General features: G+C 41.2%; 1 protein-coding gene across 3 annotated transcripts in view; it reads right to left on the bottom strand.

The window, feature by feature from the left end:
- Positions 1-18,909, bottom strand: part of CACNB2 (calcium voltage-gated channel auxiliary subunit beta 2) — a 403,231-nt gene extending 384,322 nt beyond the window's left edge. For all 3 annotated transcript variants that reach the window (XM_055296693.2, XM_055296695.2, XM_055296694.2), the window contains exons 1-2: positions 18,476-18,909; positions 6,071-6,163 (exon numbers count right to left, since the gene is read on the bottom strand). In XM_055296693.2, coding sequence (XP_055152668.2) covers positions 6,071-6,163; positions 18,476-18,595 — 213 coding nt within the window. In that variant the 5' untranslated portion in view covers positions 18,596-18,909. The remainder of the gene's footprint in view (positions 1-6,070; positions 6,164-18,475) is intronic.
- Between the last annotated feature and the right edge of the window lie 3,303 nt (positions 18,910-22,212).

Here is a 22,212-nt window from a genome sequence, read left to right as displayed (position 1 = left end):
AAGCAATCAGATAAACCACAGTTAACTTTTTTTTTTTGAGACGAAGTTTCATTCTTGTTGCCCAGGCAGGAGTGCAATGGCGCAACCTCAGCTCACCACAGTCTCTGCCTCCTGGGTTCAAGCAATTCTCCTGCCTGCCCCAGCCTCCCAAGTAGCTGGGATTACAGGCATGAGCCACCACATCCAGCTAATTTTTTTTTTTTTTTTTTTTTGTATTTTTAGTAGAGACAGGGTTTCTTCATGTTGGTCAGGCTGGTCTCGAACTCCTGACCTCAGGTGATGCTCCTGCTTCAGCCTCCCAAAGTGCCGAGATTACAGGTGTGAGCCACCATGCCCGGCCCACAGTTAACTTTTGTTCCAATTAAAGTTTTGGGAAACTGCAAGGAAGAACAGATTCTGTCTTTGAAATATTTGATATACTGTATAAGATGAGCTAGTTTATCACTTTACAACAAGTTTATATGGAATAGAACCAACAGCCACCTCATCTTCCACAGTTCATGGGAAATCCCACTAACATCTGCCATGCACAACCAACGACCCCTATGGACAGACCCCTTCCTGTACTACTGGATCAAGACCCAGCCCTTACCCCAAAGGCTAACATGAAGCCAATGTCCAGGGGAAAATTAACTAACTTCATGAGGTATGTCATTTCCCCAATTCTCTTGTAACATATCACTGACTTCAAATAAGTTGATAAGGTCAAGGGCCAGAAGACTAGTTAATTGACAAACTAATGGTGAACTGGTTTATTAACAAAATGGAAGCTTCATCTATATAACTGCAAAAATTCTTTCAAGGCAGCTGCTGTTCTGCTTTAGAGCCTAACACAGAAACATATCCAGAAGAAAACTTTCCTTAAGACCAGTGATTCTTCTTAAAGGTAAGTTTTGTTACCTAACTAAACTAGACAACTAAAAGTTTGGAAAGATAAAACCACTGGTAAATGCTTTTTACCCTTTTACTTTGTAGCCTTTTTCTGCTGATGTTACAATATATTCAAATATGTTCACCATATTCCAATAAATATTTGTAATTTTAATTAAATTGCTACAGAATTAATTATGACTAATGAGAAATTGACTATAAAGAGTGATAAAATGCTCTCATAAAACCTTTCATGTATATAATGGGATATATATGGTATGTATATGACATATTGACACACATATATATATATAATATGTTTTCTCTCTCTCTCATTCTGCCTCTCTCTCTCATTCTCTCTCTCTCTCTGTTCTCTAGATGTTCCCTAGGTCTAGCCATAGTTAAATTGTGGGTTAGATATCAGAAAAATGGGTAATAATACCACAATGAGCTACCACTGCACTGCCATAAAACTGACTGTAATGAAAAAGATTGACACTACTAAGTGTTAGCAAAGATGTAAGACAACCGCAACCTTCACCCACTGCATGTGGGAGTGCAAATTGGTACAACCACCTTGGAAAACTGTTTCATGGTGTTTATTTTAGCTGAACACAGGCATGCCACATTACCTAGCATTCCACTCTGTTCACTGAACAAAAACACATACATATGTGTATCAAAGGGGCACATAAGAACGTGCATAGGAACATCAGTCTCAGTTCCCTCAACTGCAAACAGCCTGATGTCTACCAACAGCAGAGCACATAAATCAAATGTGGTCTTTCCACACAATGGAAGGCTGTAAAATCACACCAACAAACCAAAATCAACCAAAGACAATCCACAAGTTACTAAAATGTCCAACATAGATACCTGTAACAGGCATAATGTTCAGTGAAAGAATTCAGATACAAAATGATTCCATTTCTATAAAACTGCAAAAACAGGTAAAACAAATGTATGGTATCGGAAGTAAGGATGGTGATTATCTTTAGTGTGGAAAGAGAGAATATGATTGAGAAAGGTCCAAAAGGGGACAGGTGGGGCTGAAAGCTTATTTCTTTACTTGGGTGGTGGCTCCACAGGGGTTGACCTTATGACAACTTACCAGACTGAACGCATGATTTGTGCACTTTTTGGCATACATGTTACATGATCAATAAGAAGGTTGATTTTAAAAGGCCCATTTTCAAGGCTAATTATATAATAATCTCTATTCGTCTGCTCGAGCTGCCATAACAGATTACTACAGGGTGGTTTCAACAATAAGAATTAATTTTCTCACAGTTTTGGAGACTAAAAGCCCAAGGTCAAGGTGTCAACAGCGTTGGTTTTTGGTGAGGCCTCTCTCCTTAGCTTGCGGACTGCTGCCTCCTCACTGTGTCCTCACGTGACCTTTTCTCTGTGTGCACACATCCTCATTCTCTTTTCGTCTTCTTAAAAGGATAACAGCCGGGTGCAGCGGCTCATGTCTGTAATCCCAGCAATTTGGGAGGCCAAGGCGGGCAGATCACTTTTGGTCAGGAGTTTGAGACCAGCCTGGCCAACATGGTGAAACCCTGTCTCTACTAAAAATACAAAAATTAGCCAGACATGGTGGTGCACACCTGTAATCCCAGCTACTGGGGAGGCTGAGGCAAGAGAACTACTCAAACCCAGGAGATGGAGGTTGTAGTGAGCCAAGATCAGGCCACTGCACTCCAGCCTGGGCAACAGAGTGAGACTTCACCTTAAAAAAAAAAAAAAAAAATGGATAACAGTCGTATTGAACTAGAGCCCCACTCCCAGAGGCCTTATCTCCAAATCTAGTCACATTGGGTGTCTGGGCTTCTAAAGATGAATTTGAGGGTTGGATAGGGGGACAATTTATTCCTTAACAAACTCTCTGATATTCTCCAAGTTTTTTTTTTTTTTTAAGTTCTTAATTCTTTTCCTTTATGTCAAATTTTCACATTATCAACCTCTAAAACTTTTAAATCTTGGTATTATAAAGACTACCTAAAAGTATACCTAGTGTTTCTGAATATTTTACTTTTTAAATTTCTTACAAATAATATACTGCTTATAACAATAAAATTCTAAGGTTTTTAAAATTATATAGGAATTATTTTTAATTAAAGGGCAATAGTAGACTCTAACTGCAAGATATTTTAAAACAAAATCCATTTCTATTGGGCAAATATCTTTGTAATACCAATTATATATGTTCCCTAGCTACAGACAAGTAAGCAGTATGCATCGATGCAAGTCACTTGTTTACAAAACATACACTTATGTTAAAAAACAACATGTAAAGGTATTTTTTGAAATTATTTAATAATCTAACATGCTGCCGGGCACAGTGGCTCACATCTGTAATCCCAGCACTTTGGCACACTGAGGTGGGCAGATCACCTGAGGTCAGAAGTTCGAGACCAGCCTGGCCATCATGGTGAAACTCTATCTCTACTAAAAGTACGAAAATCAGCTGGGCATGGTAGCTTGTGCCTGTAATCCCAGCTACTCCCAAGGCTGAGGCAGGAGAATCACTTGACCCTGGGAGGCAGAGGTTGCAGTGAGCCAAGATCGCGCCACTGCACTCCAGCCTGGGTGACAGAGTGAGACTCTGTCTCAAAAATAAATAAATAAATAAATAAATAATAATCTAATGTGCCCATTGTCACTATCTGCCATGCATTCCTACAAACACTCCAGGAAACCATTTCTATTAAATATCTGGCTATCTTATGGTAGCTTTTACTTATTTTCAAATGGCAGCCAACTAGGAACGCTGTCTTAACAGAATAGAGATTAAATTACCAAAGGAGAAATACAATTTTTAACTCAGAATTCTTGCCAAAGACACTAGTTTTCCTTTTGTGACAGACGCAAGCCAGCATTTGAGGGTTTTCAATGATATGCCTGTGTAATCATTACCCCAAAATCCATGCCACAGTAAACACCTCATCCTGTTGATATTCTAGGAAACAGACCTGTATATTTACCCTTTGGGATAAATTTGGTTTTGCCTTCTTACATGCTAATGTATGTTTTGGCAATATATATTAAAATTTACATTAAATCGTTTCACAACTCTTGTTATCACTTATAATGGTGTTTTAAGCTACATACATTACTAAGAACACAAAAGAAAATTACCGTGAAGAAAAACAAATTCCAGTTTACTTATACACACTATGGTAATCCCTCCTTGCCCTGTGAATTGGGTTAACAAAACTCTATGAAAAAGGAATTCACAGCCAAAAATACAATTTGAAAATGGAGTCCAGCGATTGCCTTTACGTGGCATTTCTACAGGGATTAAATGAGTAATAACGGGTTCTACACTGTTCGTTTCTATTCATTATGTCTTGCTTATTTGAAACATATCAGTTTTTATTTCCATGCAATTTCAACAAGTGGCTTGGCATTATTTGTTGCTTTGTTGCAGCTACTATGCACACTAAGGAGTTAGTTTTTTTTTTTTTTTTTTTTCTATTTCAGGTCCTGCATGATGACTCAGAGTTGTAGATTGTAATTCTAGCTCTCCAGGTTCAATCTCCTTGTCTCAGAGGCAGAATAAATATGCATGCTTGAAATGGAAAAGGCGATGGGTAACTTTCCTTTAACTGACTCACCCAAGTCACTATGTCCCAAGGCCCTCCCTTCATCAGCAGGACCACGATGCCTGGATTCTGCCCACGATAACATCAGGCCAGCGCATACACCTTCCGCTCCTCTGACAGCCTTCCTAGCTCCTGCTGACACCATTAGAACATAGCTCTAGGGCTGGGCCTCACGGGGCTTCATCTTTTTTCTTTTTAAATGTTTCTAACCAAAAAAGCTTTGCCCCTTCTTTAGTAACTCTTTTTCTCACTTCCTGCAACCACAACAATTCCCAATTGGCACGGACCAGGACCAATTTTTTTCCAGTTGCCAAGTTACTTGGATGTACCACTGGCATACTCAAATGTTGCAAGCCGGGACTGATGGCTGGGGACAGATCATCCTTCGTCTAAGGACAGTGCAAAGAAGCAGCAACCAGCCAAGATCAAAATCCCCACCGATGCTGCAGGTGGACAAGTTCAAGTTCAACTGCAGCTAATTGTGGGAAGGAAACATGAGGGAGGCACTTGGGGAGTGCCACAAGGAGCCAGTAAGGGTAGGCAGCTAGTGAAATGTAACTGTCCCCAATAAAAATAAAACCCAAAACACCATATAGGATTTATAGGAGACCCTCCTGCCACACAAACAGGGAACAGGGGTGGAATCTATGGCCATGATGATGGACTCAAGTGACATTGGGGAAAGTGGCCTCCAAATAACACAGGGCCGCTTTTTCAGTTGACAACCACTGTTCCGGGGAGTGAGCTGTCATTGACAAGAGATAATGAGAGCATTGGTCAGACACTGGACATGCCTGGGCCACAAGAGCGGATTCTCTGCCGCATGATCCTCCCCTACTTTCCACTCCATGGAGAGGGGTTAGAGGAAGAAACAACCTCACTCATTCCTGATGAGACTTCATTCTCAACACATAACCACAACCCTCAGAGGTCCAGCTGCCTCTATGCTCTTCCTCTGGTAACAGAATTCCTTTCTGTTACCATATATAAGTGTGTTTACATGTTAGGGAGCCTGGCACTGTCTGTTTAGGGGACTGTTCCAGGCTGCTTGGCAGGAAGATACTACACGTTAAATGAGACGAAGGCTATGTGTCCAAAGGCAGAAATGGTTTAAATTATGTCTCAGTGATACTGCATGTTCTATTTAACCTCGATAGCCTCAACCATTTCAAGACCAAGAATGATTTTCTAGTTTTCAATGCAAGTCCAAAGTGAGAGAAGAAAACTCAACTAGAAGAACCCCAGTATCTGACAGGTGGGGATACAGATGCACACCAGCTCTCTGTCCCACTAAAAAAAAAATCCCCCCAAATCCATAATCATTTCTGCTGGAGTTCTCTCACTGTTTCAGAGAAATCCTCTGTAATGAATGCTACATTTGTCTTTCCTCAACTTGTCAGGAAAGAGTGTAATTATTACTTAGTCTCGCTTAAAATTAAAATATTTTAATTATGACATTCAACAGCACCATTTTCACTTCAATTAAAAGTAAGTACAATCACACTACATAAATCATAAGGAAAAGAGTGAAAGCCACCTTTAAAAATCTAAAGTCATTTGAAGGTATTTATCAAAACCATGAACTGTCTTACCTGGCGAACAAAACTATTTGAGGTAGTGTCAGATGACGTGCTTCCATCAGATCCTTTAAATCTGTTTTTCCTTCTGGCTCCTTTTCCATATGACTACAAAAAAAAAAAAAAAAGACAAATAAGATTATTATGAGACCCTTTAACAGGAATGTAGGCCTAGTTGTAGAAAATGTCAAAAACCAAAAACAAGTAATACATTGCCATCGTGTAAGCATCATTAGAAAGTTAATATTGCAAAAATTTTCTCCCATTCTGTAGGTTGCCTGTTCACTCTGATGGTGGTTTCTTTTGCTGTGCAGAAGCTCTTTAGTTTAATTAGATCCCATTTGTCAATTTTGGCTTCTGTTGCCATTGCTTTTGGTGTTTTAGACATGAAGTCCTTGCCCATGCCTGTGTCCTGAATGGTACTGCCTAGGTTTTCTTCTAGGGTTTTTATGGTTTTAGGTCTAACACTTAAGTCTTTAATCCATCTTGAATTAATTTTTTTATAAGGTGTAAAGAAGGGATCCAGTTTCAGCTTTCTACATATGGCTAGCCAGTTTTCCCAGCACCATTTATTAAATAGGGAATGCTTTCCTCATTGCTTGTTTTTGTCAGGTTTGTCAAAGATCAGATAGTTGTAGATATGCAGCATTATTTCTGAGGGCTCTGTTCTGTTCCATTGGTCTATGTCTCTATTTTGGTACCAGTACCATGCTGTTTTGGTTACTGTAGCCTGGGAGAAAATTTTTGCAACCTACTCATCTGACAGAGGGCTAATATCCAGAATCTACAATGAACTCAAACAAATTTACAACAAAAAAACAAACAACCCCATCAAAAAGTGGGCGAAGGGTATGAACAGACACTTCTCAAAAGAAGACATTTATGCATCCAAAAAACACATGAAAAAATGCTCATCATCACTGGCCATCAAAGAGATGCAAACAAAAACCACAATGAGATACCATCTCACACCAGTTAGAATGGCCATCATTAAAAAGTCAGGAAACAGCAGGTGCTCGCGAGGATGTGGAGAAACAGGAACACTTTTACACTGTTGGTGGGACTGTAAACTAGTTCAACCATGTGGAAGTCAGTGTGGCAATTCCTCGGGGATCTAGAACTAGAAATACCATTCGACCCAGCCATCCCATTACTGGGTATATACCCAAAGGACTATAAATCATGCTGCTATAAAGACACATGCACACGTATGTTTATTGCGGCACTATTCACAACAGCAAAGACTTGGAACCAACCCAAATGTCCAACAATGATAGACTGGATTAAGAAAATGTGGCACATATACACCATGGAATACTATGCAGCCATAAAAAAGGATGAGTTCATGTCCTTTGTAGGGACATGGATGAAGCTGGAAACTATCATTCTCAGCAAACTATCTCAAGGACAAAAAACCAAACACCGCATGTTCTCACTCACAGGTGGAAATTGAACAATGAGAACACATGGACACAGGAAGGGGAACATCACACACCGGGGACTGTTGTGGGGTGAGGGGAGCGGGGAGGGATAGCATTAGGAGATATACCTAATGCTAAATGATGAGTTAATGGGTGCAGCACACCAACATGGCACATGTATACATATGTAACAAACCTGCACGTTGTGCACATGTACCCTAAAACTTAAAGTATAATAATAAAATATAATAATAAAATTAAATTAAATTAAAAAAAAAAGAAAAGAAAGTTAATATTGGTGGGATTCCACAAATCTATTTCCAATCAGTGACGATGTGGGGAGGAGAGTTTTCTTTTCTATTTTTTGAGACAGAGTCTCGCTCTTGTTGCCCAGGCTGGAGTGCAATGGCGCCATCTCGGCTTACCGCAACCTCCTCCTCCCAGGTTCAAGTGATTCTCGTGCCTCAGCCTCCCACGTAGCTGGGATTACAAGCATGTGCCACCACGTCTAGCTAATTTTGTATTTTCAGTAGAGACAGGGTTTCTCCGTGTTGGTCACGGTGGTCTCGAACTCCCAACCTCAGGTGATCCACCCACATCAGCCTCCCAAAGTGTTAGGATTACAGGCATGAACCATTGCGCCTGGCCGAGGAGGAGGGTTTTCTTGGCAAAGGATTTAATAACTAGTGAATTAAAACAATGGATGTTGTCTGTTATAAATGTGTTAGCAGGCAAGAGGCAAAAGCCTGTAATGATAAAGCATTTAAAAATAAGCATTTAAAACAGGAAGTTAAAGGTAAGATGATTTCTTTCAATAATAGGATTGAGCCAAGCATAAACAACTAAAAGTCAGCTTGCTTTTCCCATTATGTTTACATTCAGAACCCTAAGAATAAACTACACATCAATCTATGTTTAATTCTAAGCACAGATACAGTAAGTGCAAATATTAAACATTAAAATATAAATGAACAATAGCTTAACACCGAGTTTAGAGTTAAATGCAGCACACAGGTTAGAATCCTGGCCAGAGCAAATCTTGACCAAATTTCTTAACTTTTTCAAGCACCAATCTTTTCATCTTTAAAACGGGGTTAAGTATTAGATGAAATAATACCTCACAAGATTAAGGATGAAATGAAATAATGTATTTATAGCATTTAGCATAAGATCTAACACATGGTAAGGACTCAAAGTAATATATAAAAAGTGACACCTATACAGGGGTTGGAAGATGTGGAAACAAACTGGACTAAAGCGTACAACATGTTGAGAATTATTAGGCTCATAGAGACTTCATTAGATTATCAGAAGTTACAACATTTATTTTTAAAATCATCACATTCAGGTTCTGAAAATGCTATTTGGTTATGCTTTCTCTATTCATATGGTTTTCATTAAAATATCTGCCATAATATATGTAGCACTTAGGCAAGCTGAAATCTATTACAAACATTTGCGTTATGAGTAATTTAGACGAATTTGCTATCAGTGAGAGGGTGGTATAACCTTAAAGCAAAAAATTTTCTTATATATGTTTGTTCTATTCAGAGTATCTAAGGGATTTATATAATACAAATGTGTTTCTATGACATTTAATTAACTCTCAACTTTATAAACGGCAAGAAAGCTACTCTGGGCTTTCATAATGTAATATACAAGGTTCTCCTCAGTTAACAGCTCATTCTTTTCACTTATGTAAACATTATTCAGTAAACTGTTGAAAAATAACATTCTTTTAACCACTTTTTTTCTTTTCCAATTATTACGTAAAGGTTTGGACAGATGCATTTTCTAAGGCCTAGGAAGGCTAAAATAAAGTATGAAAATCTCTTTAAAATTTTCTTTTAAATTTATATTAACCCATGTGCAAAAATACTTATTACCTTGAAAGTATTTTTTTTCAAAAATAAATCAAGATATTTTACTTTTAAAAGCAAAGAACCATACAACAGGTATGTGTTTTTGTTTCCTCTTTTCCATATGTCAGGGTGAAATCAGATGTAAGTAATTTATTAGTTATGAGATACACTCATTCATATTAGTTATGAGATAACTCATTTCTTATGTTTAAAGTTGATATATAAGATTCATTTTGAATATTTTCAACTATAAACTTTAAAAGGAGAAATATAAATGCTAACTAATGTATAATTTCCCATTTTCAATGTAAAAAGATATTTTTGTCATGTTCCAAATTTTCATTTATTTTAAATACTTGTTTTTTGTTTTTTTCCCTAAGGGCCAAGGATAATTCTATCAGAGGACAAAGATGGTTGCTTTTAATTGCTCAGTTACTCTATCCAGTGATCCAGCTTTGGCTTCAGGTTGCTATAGCAATTAAAATGGGAAAGCTGGAAACAAAGCTTATTAAACTTCATTTAATCTATTATATATGGTTACAGCAACCAAAAAGCTTCCTACAGATTCTGAAATGGAAGCATCACGTCTGCAGATAATTAAGTGTTTTGGTGGGAATTTGTTCGAAAACCCAATGTACAATTAGACAAATATGTTCATGTACTATGTTTCACTGAAGTCTATATGAGTGTACATGCTTGTCAACAGGTCCTGATCCTAAATGCTTTTGTGCCTGATTAATTGTCGATATCAGGCAGGAGCTTGCTCATTAGCTCCTTGCAGGGTCCATTTTAGATTGCAATGAGCTTCATTTAGAGATGATACGCTAACTGTTAATAAACTGCATTGAATTTTTGTGTGTGAGCAGATCCTGTTGGAAAAAATCTAAAAATCTTCCAAAGGGAAAGTATTTTTAAGGCCTAACCTGTTTCTTTGGGGGTGTAGGGACAATCTTTCTTAATTTCACCATTTATCCTCATGAGGAACATAAATTATCTTTGAGAACAAAGACAAAATATAATCTTATCCCATTTTTTTTTGTGTGAGACAGTATCTTGTGCTGTCACCCAGGCTGGAGTGCAGTGACATGATCATGGCTCACTGCAGTCCTGACTACCTCCCACACCCTCTGGGCTCAAGCAATCCTCCCACCTCAGCCTCCCAAGTAACTGGAACTACAGGCACACATTGCCATGCTTGGCTAATTTTTGTTTTTTTGTAGAGACAGGGTCTCACTATGTTGCCCAGGCTGGTCTTGAACTCATGGCTTTAAGCGATCCTCCCGCCTCAGCCTCCCAAAGTGGTGGGACTACAGGAGTGAGCTACCATGCCCAGCCTCCAGCACCATTTGTAAATGAACAGAAAAAAGTATCTTTGTAATTCTATTGTCCTTTAATTTTAGCATTTCAGTGATAAATGTTTCATTATCAGTGATAAATATGTTTCATTATGCAACTTCTTGGATGTGTAAGCTTTTTTGTGGTTGCTCACAATTGTACAACAGGCACTGTGAGAGCCACACAATGTTGAAGACATTGAGTCACAAGGAGGTGGTTGTTCCCTGCAAGAAGTTGAATACATTTAAAAACTCACATTAATTTTTCGAGGCCCCAGGAATCCTGTTCATAAACGCTATCTCAGGCGTACTTAGCTACCTATGCAAAGCATATGTAATGAAATTATTACAGTTTTCAACTGTACTAAGATCGTTTATACACTAAACAACTATGGCACACTGAACTGCATGCATGCTGGTGATAGTTTTGAGAAAAAAAAATTGTTCTTCAATTACTTAAGTGTATAAGGGATGATTTATTTGAAGTATTCATTTGCTCATGCCTTAAGAGTGTTAGAGCAAATCCCTATCATATATAATATTAAAAGACAAAATAAATATATATGCTTAATTATATCTCTATTCTGCTATTTTACTAATTTCCACAGTAATTTCTCTTCTAAAATTTCTCTTTTTTTTTAAACTTAGAGTGATTACCTACTGACCAGTTATTTTTTTTTTTATAATAACAGTCAGGATCAAAAAACAAAAAAACATTTAAAGCATCTTTGGAAAGCTAATAGTCCATTTTCGTATACCTTTAAAAATGTTGGTGAAATTCATCCTGCTACTACAAAATTAAATTTCTTTTAACCTAATGCGTATTTAAAATTAAGTCCATCTTGCTCAAAAGATTTGGTTTTCAGTTACTTGAAATCCTTGAAAATAAGGACTAGACTACTTCTTCTGAAGGAATTAAGGGGGGAAAAAAAGTGAAGGCCAAATCTCTCCCAAATAGAAAAGACAGGTAAGATTAAGTGTTCAAGTATTTAGCTGACTAAATGTGAAAAAAGTATATATATGTAATTGTTTTAGTTAATTTGCTACTTCAAGTGCAGCTATTTTTGCGAACAAGTTTTCCTAAATATTTTTTACCAACATTAAATATATGAACGCCCAATATCTGAAACAGTTATTCATTAGTGCAGCCCAGGTTGTATAAGGAAAAGGGGAGACAGGAAAGGGGATTTGGCTGTAGTACAAGGTGTTACCTATAGATTCTCCCTGACACATGCAGGTCTCTATGTTCTTGAAAGAGTCCCAAAAGTCATTAATTTCCACCAATTGCTATTAGCTATATGAAGCTTAAAACAAATTATGTCACCATAGTAAAAAGAAAAAAAAAAACCTTATATTTATATTCCTTTAGTAGTTCCAAAATATCAAGCTAAGATTTCAGAAACTAGGGAAAAAAGTTCTTAAGAAATTTCCAAAAATATATTAATCACTTATTAAAAAGACATTCAAAATCCATCATGATGTTAATATCAGCTTAGTGTGAATGAATATCCATCTTCCTTGACACAAAGTAACTTAAGAATGGACTCCAGTCTTAAAAATCAGCAAATAAATGTTGACCTTTTCACAGGTAATGAAAATCTAATTTCTGTATGATTGAAGGAGACAGGAGTAATTAATTACAGAAGTTGTCAGTTAACTAGAGATTTTAGCTGTCCACACAAAGTTGTCTTGGCAGCCCCTCGGGACAACCTGAAGAATGATGTGGCTTCTGTGCTTTGATGGTTATTGTGACAGTTCTCCTACCTACAGATTACTTCCCATGAGCAAAATACTGACACTTAAAACTAGGCCAGGCATGGCGGCTCATGCTTGTAATCCCAGCACTTTGGGAGAGCAATGTGAGTGGATCACCTGAGGTCAGGAGTTTGACACTACCCTGGCCAACATGGTGAAACCCTGTTTCTACTAAAAAATACAAAAATTAGGCTGGGCGCGGTGGCTCACACCTGTCATCCCAGCACTTCGGGAGGCAGAGGCAGAGGGAAACAGATCATTTGAGGTCAGGAGTTCAAGACTAACGTGACCAACATGGTGAAACCCCATCTCTACTAAAAATACAAAAAAATTAGCCAGGCACGGTGGCGGGCGCCTGTAATACCAGCTACTCAGGAGGATGAGGCAGGAGGATCGCCTGAACCCAGGAGGTGGAGGTTGCAGTGAGCCGAGATCGCACCACTGCACTCCAGCCTGAGTGACAGACTGAGATTCTGTCTCAAAAAAAAAAAAAAAAATTAGCCGGCCGTGGTGGCATGTGCCTGTAGTCTCAGCTACTCAGGAGGCTGAGGCAGGACAATTGCTTCAACATGGAAGATGGAGGTTACAGTGAGCCAAGATCGCACCATTGCACTCCAACCTGGGCTACCGAGTGAGACACCATCTCAAAAAAAAAAAAAAAAAATTAGTCTCCATCTTTCTCAGTTCATATTCATTGATGTTTATCCCTTTTGAATTTCCAGACTTTTCCTCATCGTATGACCTAAAACAAAGCCAAAACTATCCAAAGAGAAATCATGTATCAAATCTCATTTACCAACAGCTTAGTGTGAATAAGCTAAGAGTAAGATCTTTTACTAGGCAAGAAGTAGCTAAATGACATTCCCAGAAAAAGGAGAAAAGTAAGTTGCCTTTTATATGGCTCAGTTCACACAAAAGCAGAAAGGAACAAGGAGCCTGCATAAATAGAGTTCTTGGGGATGGGGGTGGGTGTCTAGCAGGTAGAGGAGGGACGAGGGAGGAAGGAGGCCAGGAAGCAGAGATCTATCTGCTCAGTAAGGAGGAGTACAGGCAGGGAGGGCAGAAAGCCAGGAACAACACATGCCTGCTTCACAATCTACCTCCTGCCAGGCTTGGAAAGATCAGTAAGATAGGCCCGGTTCTTTTAAGTGATGTCATAAGTAGTTTTCTCTCTCTGCAGTTGTGAAATAATGCATTGTTACAATTAGTTTGTAACATGGTTTTTGACCTAGACTATGTGTAGGATAGAGACATGCCACAAAATTGTAGAGTATCACCATCCCCTATGAGGTTAACATATTTTGCTTAGCTTCTCTTGAAAGGGCCAAGGCTATATAATTCAAAGGAATTAAATACAGCAACAGGTAAATTGAGTCTTCACATAAAAAGAGAGATAAAAATAAAATGAGCATGAGACTGTAAGAACAACAAAACCTCCAATCACTCAGATATATTTCAAATTCTAAAACATACTCAGAAATTCTGATTGGCATGTCTGTAAATTTCTCCCATGCCACATTAGAAAAAAAAATACCATTCAAGAGGAAAGTGGTGGTGGTTTGGAGTGAAGATTTCAGCAAAACATAAAGCACAGGACCTATGACCGCCAACTTTGGAGACTGCAGAAAACTCATTTGCACATGGAACCTAAGAATATTTCAGGAAAACAGTGTTGATTTAGTTCAAGAGCCACTAGAAAACAGCTGCTACTCTTTTTCAATAAAGCTCCTTGCTACAGCCATTCAGGATGTTGCCATCACCAGGCTGTATTACCACAACATGCTTGAAAAGCATCTGGCAGACTCGGCTGGGCTGGGACCAGCTGGGACCTGTTGCTAGGAGCAAAACAAACAGGCCCACTGGTTACTGTCTGTTCAGTTTCAGGTGTGACTGGAGGTGCCCCTGACAATCTCTCCGAGGCCTAGCGTGCTGAGATACTGTTCTTGTTACTCTGCCGTTTCCTCTTCTGTTACCTATCAATCCCTGTCACCTGCTTCCCGTTCACCCAACCTTCATGCAGGAGCTATTCAATTCCCCGGAGAATTACCAGTTTCATACCTTAATGTTGCCCAGTAGAAATATCATATGGCCAAATTTATCACTGAAATTTTCCAGCAGCCACATTAAAAAGGTAAACAGCAACAGGTGAAATTAATTGTAACAATGCATTTATTTAACCCAGCATATCCAAAACATGGTCACTGCAACGTGTCATCAATTTAAAATTTACTAATGAAGATGTGTTATGTTCTTTATTTCATCTTAAGCCTTTGATATCTTGTGTGTATTTCACATTTACAGCACATATCAGTTCAGACTAGCCACATTTCAAGGGCTCAAAAGCCAGGTCCTCCACGAGCACCTGGACTTTGGGAAGTAGACTGTGTCCAGGTTCACGCTGAAACTGTTCAATAGGTTACCTAAAAAGCGATGCAATTTTCTTAAATCGGGACTTTCAAGAATTTGCAGTTAGATTGCCATGCATTTCCCACGTAAGAAACGTATCCATTTTGGGCCGGGCATGGTGGCTCACGCCTGTAATCCCAGCACTTTGGGAGGCCAAGGCGGGCAGATCACCTGAGGTCAGGAGTTTGAGAAAAGCCTAGCCAACATGGTGAAACCTCGTCTCTACTAAAAATACAAAAAAATTAGCTGAGCATGGTGGTGGGCGCCTGTAGTCCTAGCTAATGAGGAGGCTGAGGCAGGAAAATTGCTTGAAACTAGGAGGTGGAGGTTGCAGTGAGCTGAGATAGCGCCACTGCACTCCAGCCTAGGTGACAGAGCGTGACTCCGTCTCAAAAAACAAAACAGAATGAAAACAAAACAAAACAAAAACCAGGGCTTTGAGAAATGTATCATTTTGTTTATGGCAACGTACTGAGGCAAAGGGACTGGAATGTATCAGGGTGCTCCGGCTCTCTAGGCAGAATGATTGATACAGAAAAGGAAAATGGCAGAGTTTGCAAATCTACATCTTCTGCTTTCTTCACACAAATATAATACTGTAATCCAGAGGTGAAGTAGAATGATTCCTAAAACCAGTCATTGCTTTAGAGGTTCCATTTGTAAATAGAAACTCTATTTCTAGGTGGAACTGCCTAATAATTCTGACCAGAATTACTCGGTGCCACACACAAGGAGGATGCTCTGGAGCCAGCCTCCTTTCTCAGGCAGTTTTACTGCTGGTCTGTTCTGCCCAAACAGAGAGATGGAAGAGATGGCTTTGCCAAGCGTCACACAACCCTATGATGCCATGATTTATTAGATATAAAATAAACAAGGTAATGTTTCCCTCAAATAATGGATGTGAGATGAACGCAATTCAAGTCAAATTGCTTTCATTTTTGGAAGGCAGAGAAAGCAAGGAGATGAATGTTGATGCAGTTGAATATTTATATCTCTTAAACTTGCTTTTAAAATCCATTCTGCCCTTTCTCTTCTTTCTCCTTTATCTATGCAATCATTTGCTAATTCCTGTGAATTGAACTTTGAAATGTTTGATACATAGAACTGTCATATCCATTATCTTTTCATCTCTTTTTCGCTTAGGCCTTATTACCTCTGGCCCAAACTGTTACATCTGTCTGCTGCCTGGCAGCTTCACCTCTGGACTCCTGAGACTTGAAACTATCTTAACAGAACGATTCCAAGTGAATATTCCCAAATGAGCTGTTATGTGGGTCCTCTTTTGAACTCCTTCCACAGTTCCCTGTCGCTCAATACACTAAAGCTTCCAAGTCCCCAAGATGTAGTCTCAAATTGCTTTGTCAGTTTTATGCCTGCATCCAATCTTGACCTTACCATGCTCTTTTTAAACCAGAAACAATAAATATATACTGTAAGACTTCTTACTTCTGGGACTTTGTTTCATGTACGACTGCTTACCAACTCTCTCAAAAATATCTGGTGTAATCTGACCCATCCTTCGAAATCTCTTTGCAAATGCCACCTCATCAATGAAGTCCTTACAGATTCCTCCAAATAGCGTGTTTATTATCTTGATTCCTTTGAAGCCATTTACTAGTCAGAACTTCTCTTACAGCCCCTATACATATATCCTAATTGGTGCTACTGGAATATGAATTATTTGAAGGCAGAAATTGTGTCTTTTCACATCAGAATCATTTCCACATTGCTACTGTACAATAATTTGACTTACATTTAATCGTTATACATAAATCACAAAGTAAATTAGTATCTCTTATCTGAATGCAGTTATGTGAGCCCTGACTTTGATCTCCAGGAATTTAGGAACTCTATTTTTATCGTAAGAATAAAAACTTTTCTAAAACATCCCTCAAGGAAGATCAAAGGCAAATGAGGGTCTAAATGTCCTTTCCTTTGATGGAGGACTCGAATATTGATAGTATTCAAGACCTTCATCCTAGAATAACTGAGGTCTCCGGGTACATTTTTCATTCTATCTAACCTGGCAAGCATCTAGATAAAAATCAGGAGTCTAGAACAAATGCAAACTCTATTGGTTAAAATTCAGATCCTCTGGCAGAAGCCAGATGGGAATGTAGCTGGTTCATTACATGTCCCTACTCGGCTTGTGAAGCAAACAGCTCAGGGCGGACCAAAATCTAGCTGTTTTACCACTACAAAAGAAATAGATTTCTGATTACACAAGTCCTTGGTTTCCACATTCTTCCCCTTCTCAAATCAAAGTGAATTATGTGTTTTAAGTTAGCACATTAATTTCCCAATGGTAAAGAAAAGTTCAATAAAGCTAGACTACTCTGCCACTTGGAACTGCCATGATTAGAATATCAAAATATCTAGAGCACTCACGTTCCACCTATCAAAACAACAGCAAGAAAACATTTGCCACCTTTATTAGTTTGTCACACTCCTGCCCCCACTACTACAGCAAATGATATTCTAACACGCTCTCTAGTGTGTGTGTGTGTGTCTATGTATTAATATATAAGTGTATACACACACACACACATATATATCTTACCACAAATTAAAATCTGGCAAATGTAGACTTGAAATCAACAAGCCAATACCGTTAAGCAAAGAGACATTTCTCCAGAATGCTGCCTGAAATGTAACCATGACCTCTTCCCATCACTGGCCAGCCAACCGCCAGCCCGCAGCTGGGAGTCTGAAGTCATTTCCCTGCCGGGAGAAAAGTTGAGCGACTCCTCACCGCTGAGACCTGGAGGTGTCTGTAACCCAAACTGTACCTGCTGAAGCCTTACGTAAAAACCACCTTGTCATTGCCCAGCGCCTACAACTGACATCTCCAATTTCACAACAACCTGCAGCGAAGCTGACTTTTTCCAGAAACCGCAAACACTCAACGGAGAGAAAGGGGATCCCGGAGCTCCCTGAAATGGCTAACATTTCAGGGCAGACGGAAAAATAAAAACTTTCTTGTCCCCAGCTCGCTCGCTTCTTAAGCGAAAGGCACGAGGTGGGACAGGCAAACCTTGGCAAGTGCCCGAGGGGACTTCTCTTGCCCCAGGTGCGCAGCGTGGTCCGGGCAGCTCTGGGGGGGATCCGGCAGGGCGCCCCCATATTCGCTCCCCTCTTGCCCACCTGCACCCCATCACCCTCACACCCACGCCCACCCCGGCTCGGAGCGTGGCCAGGAGAGTCGGCATCGTAGAAAGCGCTGCGGGAAGCGGGCCCCTTCCCGCCCACCCAGACTCACGACCTTCAGCAGGTCCAGTCCACTCCCCTGATTCATGTCTCTCCATGTGCCTCTCCCGGGAAGGGGCGAGGAGGGCCGGCTGGGGCAGCCCGGGAGAAGTCTGGGAGGACTGGCAGGTCTCCCCCGCCCTTCCCCACTGGCTTTTCGGAAGCAGAGAAAAATGGAAGCCGAGGCAGAGCCAGGAAAAGGCGCAAAGGGGCAGGGTCCCGGCGCCAGGAGAGGAGCAGAGGGTGGGCAAGCGGCGAGGGGAGGAGGTGGCGGACGAGACCCAGGCAGCGAGGAGGTGCGAGCCTAGAGATCCCTGGAGCGGAGGCGCCGGGAGAGCCCGAGGTCGGTGCCCTGCCCGGCGGCTCACGAAGGAGAAGGCGCCGCGCTCTCGCTACCTGTGCGGCGGCTCCGAGCGCCCCCGCGGGAGCCACGTTCTCCAGCAGTTCCATCTGGATCTCCTGCGCCACCGCCGCCGCCGCTGTGGGAGGCGACTTGGACATGTCGCTTTGGACCATTGGCGAAAAGTCGGCTCGGAGCGAAGCAGCCAGCCCCCGGCGGCGGGTCCCCTCCTCCTCGCCCCCGCCTCCCCGCGCTCCGATCCGCTCTAGGGGCCGCCCAGGGCTCAGGCCCGGCCGTTCTCGGCTCAGCGCCCCGCAGCGCCCCGGGACTCGGCGCCCCGCTGCCAGGCGCTCAGTGCGCGGGACGGGGCCGGGGCATCGGGCGAAGGGAGCCGCGCGGGAGGCGGGACGCTGGGGCGCGGCTGCGGTGCCTGGGAGAGGGGCGCCCTCAGCGGGGCAGCCGGGGCCGGGAGAGCGGGCGCAGCGCGGCGGGGATTGGAGCCGCGGGCGCCGGGAAAGGTCCTCGCCAGGAGGGGAGGGAACTCCGGGAGCGCGAGCCAGGGGGAGGCGCGTCGGAAAGCGAGAGTGACAAGCAGCCTACAAGCCGAAAAGTTCCTCGCGGGAGGCGCGCGCCGCGTGGGCTCCGACTCAGCCGCTGCGCGTCGCCGTGGCACACAGACTGAAAAGTTTGCGAAGCCACAGAAGCCAGGCCCGGCGCTCAGGGGGCCTTGATCCTGTTCCCATGGCCCCAAACCACCTCTCAGGAACCCTAAGAGCAGATCTCTTAACTTTGGAGGGGAAGGAGGAAGGAGGCTGGGTTCCTACAGAGAAAGTTTTAAATTTCTAAAGGCTGCTGGCAGCCCGGCAGAGCAAATGTCTGCAAAGAACATCTCCTGGGCAGCTGAAAGCCCTTGCTAATGTCAGTAATAAGCATCCAGAAAAAGAAATGGCATTGATAAAGATCATCAGGTGATCCCGCCTGAATCTGCAGCTGGCCTCGTCAACTAGGTGGGAATCCACCCAACCTGAGACCGAATGTTTTGCTTTATGACTGCTGTCTTCATCTTTGCCAAATTAAATTAGCACTTCTTTCCAAACAGAATTGAAGTTTGTTGTTGTTGTTGCTGTTGCTGTTTTAGACGGAGTCTCACTCTCTCGCCCAGGCTGGAGTGCAATGGCGCGATCTCAGCTCACTGCAGCCTCCGCCGCCTGGGTTCAAGCGATTCTCTAGCCTCAGCCTCCCGAATAGCTGGGATTACAGCTACATGTCACCAAGCCCAGCTAATTTTTGTGTTTTTAGTACAGACGGGGTTTCACCATGTTGCCCGGGCTGGTCTTGAAATCCTGACCTCAAGTAATCCACCTGCCTCGGCCTCCCAAAGTGCTGGGATTACAGGCGTGGGCCACCACGCCCGGCCAGGATTGAAGTTTTTCTATAGGGGTGAAAAGTGTTAGTGTCACATTTTTGACAAAACAAGCACTTCCTTAAGATCCAGAACTCTTGGTGACAGGTGAGGTCACCTTAGTGACTATGGTGAGGGTGTTTCACTTACAACATTCCGTTCAGATAGTCCCAAGGAGGCATATTTTTACATGATTGAGTGCATCTCATTTCAACAAATTTTACTACAATGGAAACTTCTGTAATGAGTTTTCCAGGCTTTTTTTTTTTTTTTTTTTTTTTTTTTTTGAGAGAATTTCGCTCTTGTCACCCAGGCTGGAATGCAGTGGCACGATCTTGGCTCACTGCAACCTTCGCCTCCTGGGTTCAATCGATTCTCCTGCCTCAGCCTCCCAAGTAGCTGGGATTGCAGGTGCATGCCACCACACCGGGCTAATTTTTTGTATTTTTAGTAGAGATGGGGTTTCACCATGTTGCCCAGTCTGGTCTCGAACTCCTGACCTCAGGTGATCTGCCAGCCTCTGCCTCCCAAAGTGCTGGGATTACAGACGTGAGCCACCGCATCCAGCCTAATTTTTGTATTTTTTAGTAGAGACAGGGTTTTGCCATGTTGGTCAGCTGGTCGCAAACTCCTGACCTCATGATCCGCTCACCTCGGCCTCCTCCCAAAGTGCTGGGATTACAGGTGTGAGCCACCGCGCCCGTCCAGCTCCAGAAGTCTATTAATATGTTATTTTGTAACAACAAACTGAAAGTTTGGTATTTTGAAATATACATGCAAAAATGTACTATAATAGGCTTCAACTGCCTTCTATATTTTACTATGATATATTAAATTATATGAGATACAGTACTTGTTCTCCTGAAAGATAAGCATAGACATTTTAAACCTATCATCTCCACCATAGCACCGATTTAAGCCAGGCTTAAAGAACAGGTTTTGATACAGTTGAAGATTTAGCCATAAAACGTCATTGATTTTCCTAATCTTTGGTATTAAAAATGCCACTTTTATGGGCTACGGATACAAATAGAAAATTCTCAAGATATACAAATGGGCAACAAACATATGAGAAAATGCTCCACAGCAATAATGATCAGCGAAATGCAACTCAAAACCACAATGTGATACCACCTTACCCCTGTAAGAATGACCATAATCAAAGAATCAAAAAACAGGAGATGTTGGCATGGATGCAGTGATCAGGGAAAACTTCTGCACTGCTGGTGGGAATGTAAACTCGTACAGACACTATGGAAAACAGTGTGAAGATTCCTTAAAGGACTAAAAGTAGAACTACCATTTGATCTAGCAATTCCACTACTGGGTATCTACCCAGAGGAAAAGAAGTCATGATTCAAAAAAGATACTTGCACATCCATGTTTACAGCAGCACAATTCACGGTAGCAAAATCGTGGAAACAACCCAAATGCCCATCAATCAACAAGCTGATAAAGAAACTCTGATATATGTGATGATGGGATACTACTCAGCCATGAAAAGAAATAAATTAACAGCATTTGCAATGCCCTGGATGAGATTAGAGACTATTATTCTAAGTGAAGTAAATCAGGAATGGAAAATCGAGCATCATACGTTCTCACTGACATGTGGGAGCTAAGCTATGAGGATGCAAAGGTATAAGAATGGTACAATGGACTTTGGTGACTTGGGGGGAAGTGTGGGAGGGGGCACGGGATAAAAGACAACAAATATGGTGCAAGGTATACTGCTAGGTTGATGGGTGTACCAGGTTCTCACAAATCTCCACTAAAGAACTTACTCATGTAACCAAATATCACCTGTACCCCAATAACTTATGGAAAAATAAAATTAAAAAATTAAAATACCACTTTTATTTAAATTTTGCTGAATGTTAAGTAGAAGCACTTAAGTATTGGTTTGTAATAATTTCTAAAATGGGAACATTTTGAACAGCAACAATCAGCCGTGCTTTTATATGTATGCGTATGCGTATGTGTGTGTGAAAATGGAAAAGAAATTATATTTAAAGTTGTTGACTTAGAGTCTACTTTTGCCCCGTGCACTGTTGATAGTATCACTCTTTTAGGCCTACTCATTTAATCAAACTGTGAAGTTTTCTTGAGCATGTGTTTAAACCTTAGGGATAACATTAAATCCATTTCAGACTGTAAACTCTGTGTGGACAGGAACCACACTTGTTCTCTAGGACACATTCAGAATCTGGCAAGTTGCCCTCTGAGTTCTTTCAATATTCATTCAATAAAGTATGAATCAAGCTTCTATTTTGTGCCATCTGATGAGCACAGCCAACAAAGACCAGGTCACCAGCTCCATGGGGCTTACAGTCTTTCTAGTTAGCACTTAAAAGCCAATTAATAAATGAAGGAAGGAAGGAGGGAAAGAAG

The sequence above is a fragment of the Symphalangus syndactylus genome, chromosome 10 (assembly GCF_028878055.3).
Source record: "Symphalangus syndactylus isolate Jambi chromosome 10, NHGRI_mSymSyn1-v2.1_pri, whole genome shotgun sequence".
Taxonomy (NCBI): domain Eukaryota; kingdom Metazoa; phylum Chordata; class Mammalia; order Primates; family Hylobatidae; genus Symphalangus; species Symphalangus syndactylus.
This window is presented reverse-complemented; position numbering and strand designations above follow the sequence as displayed.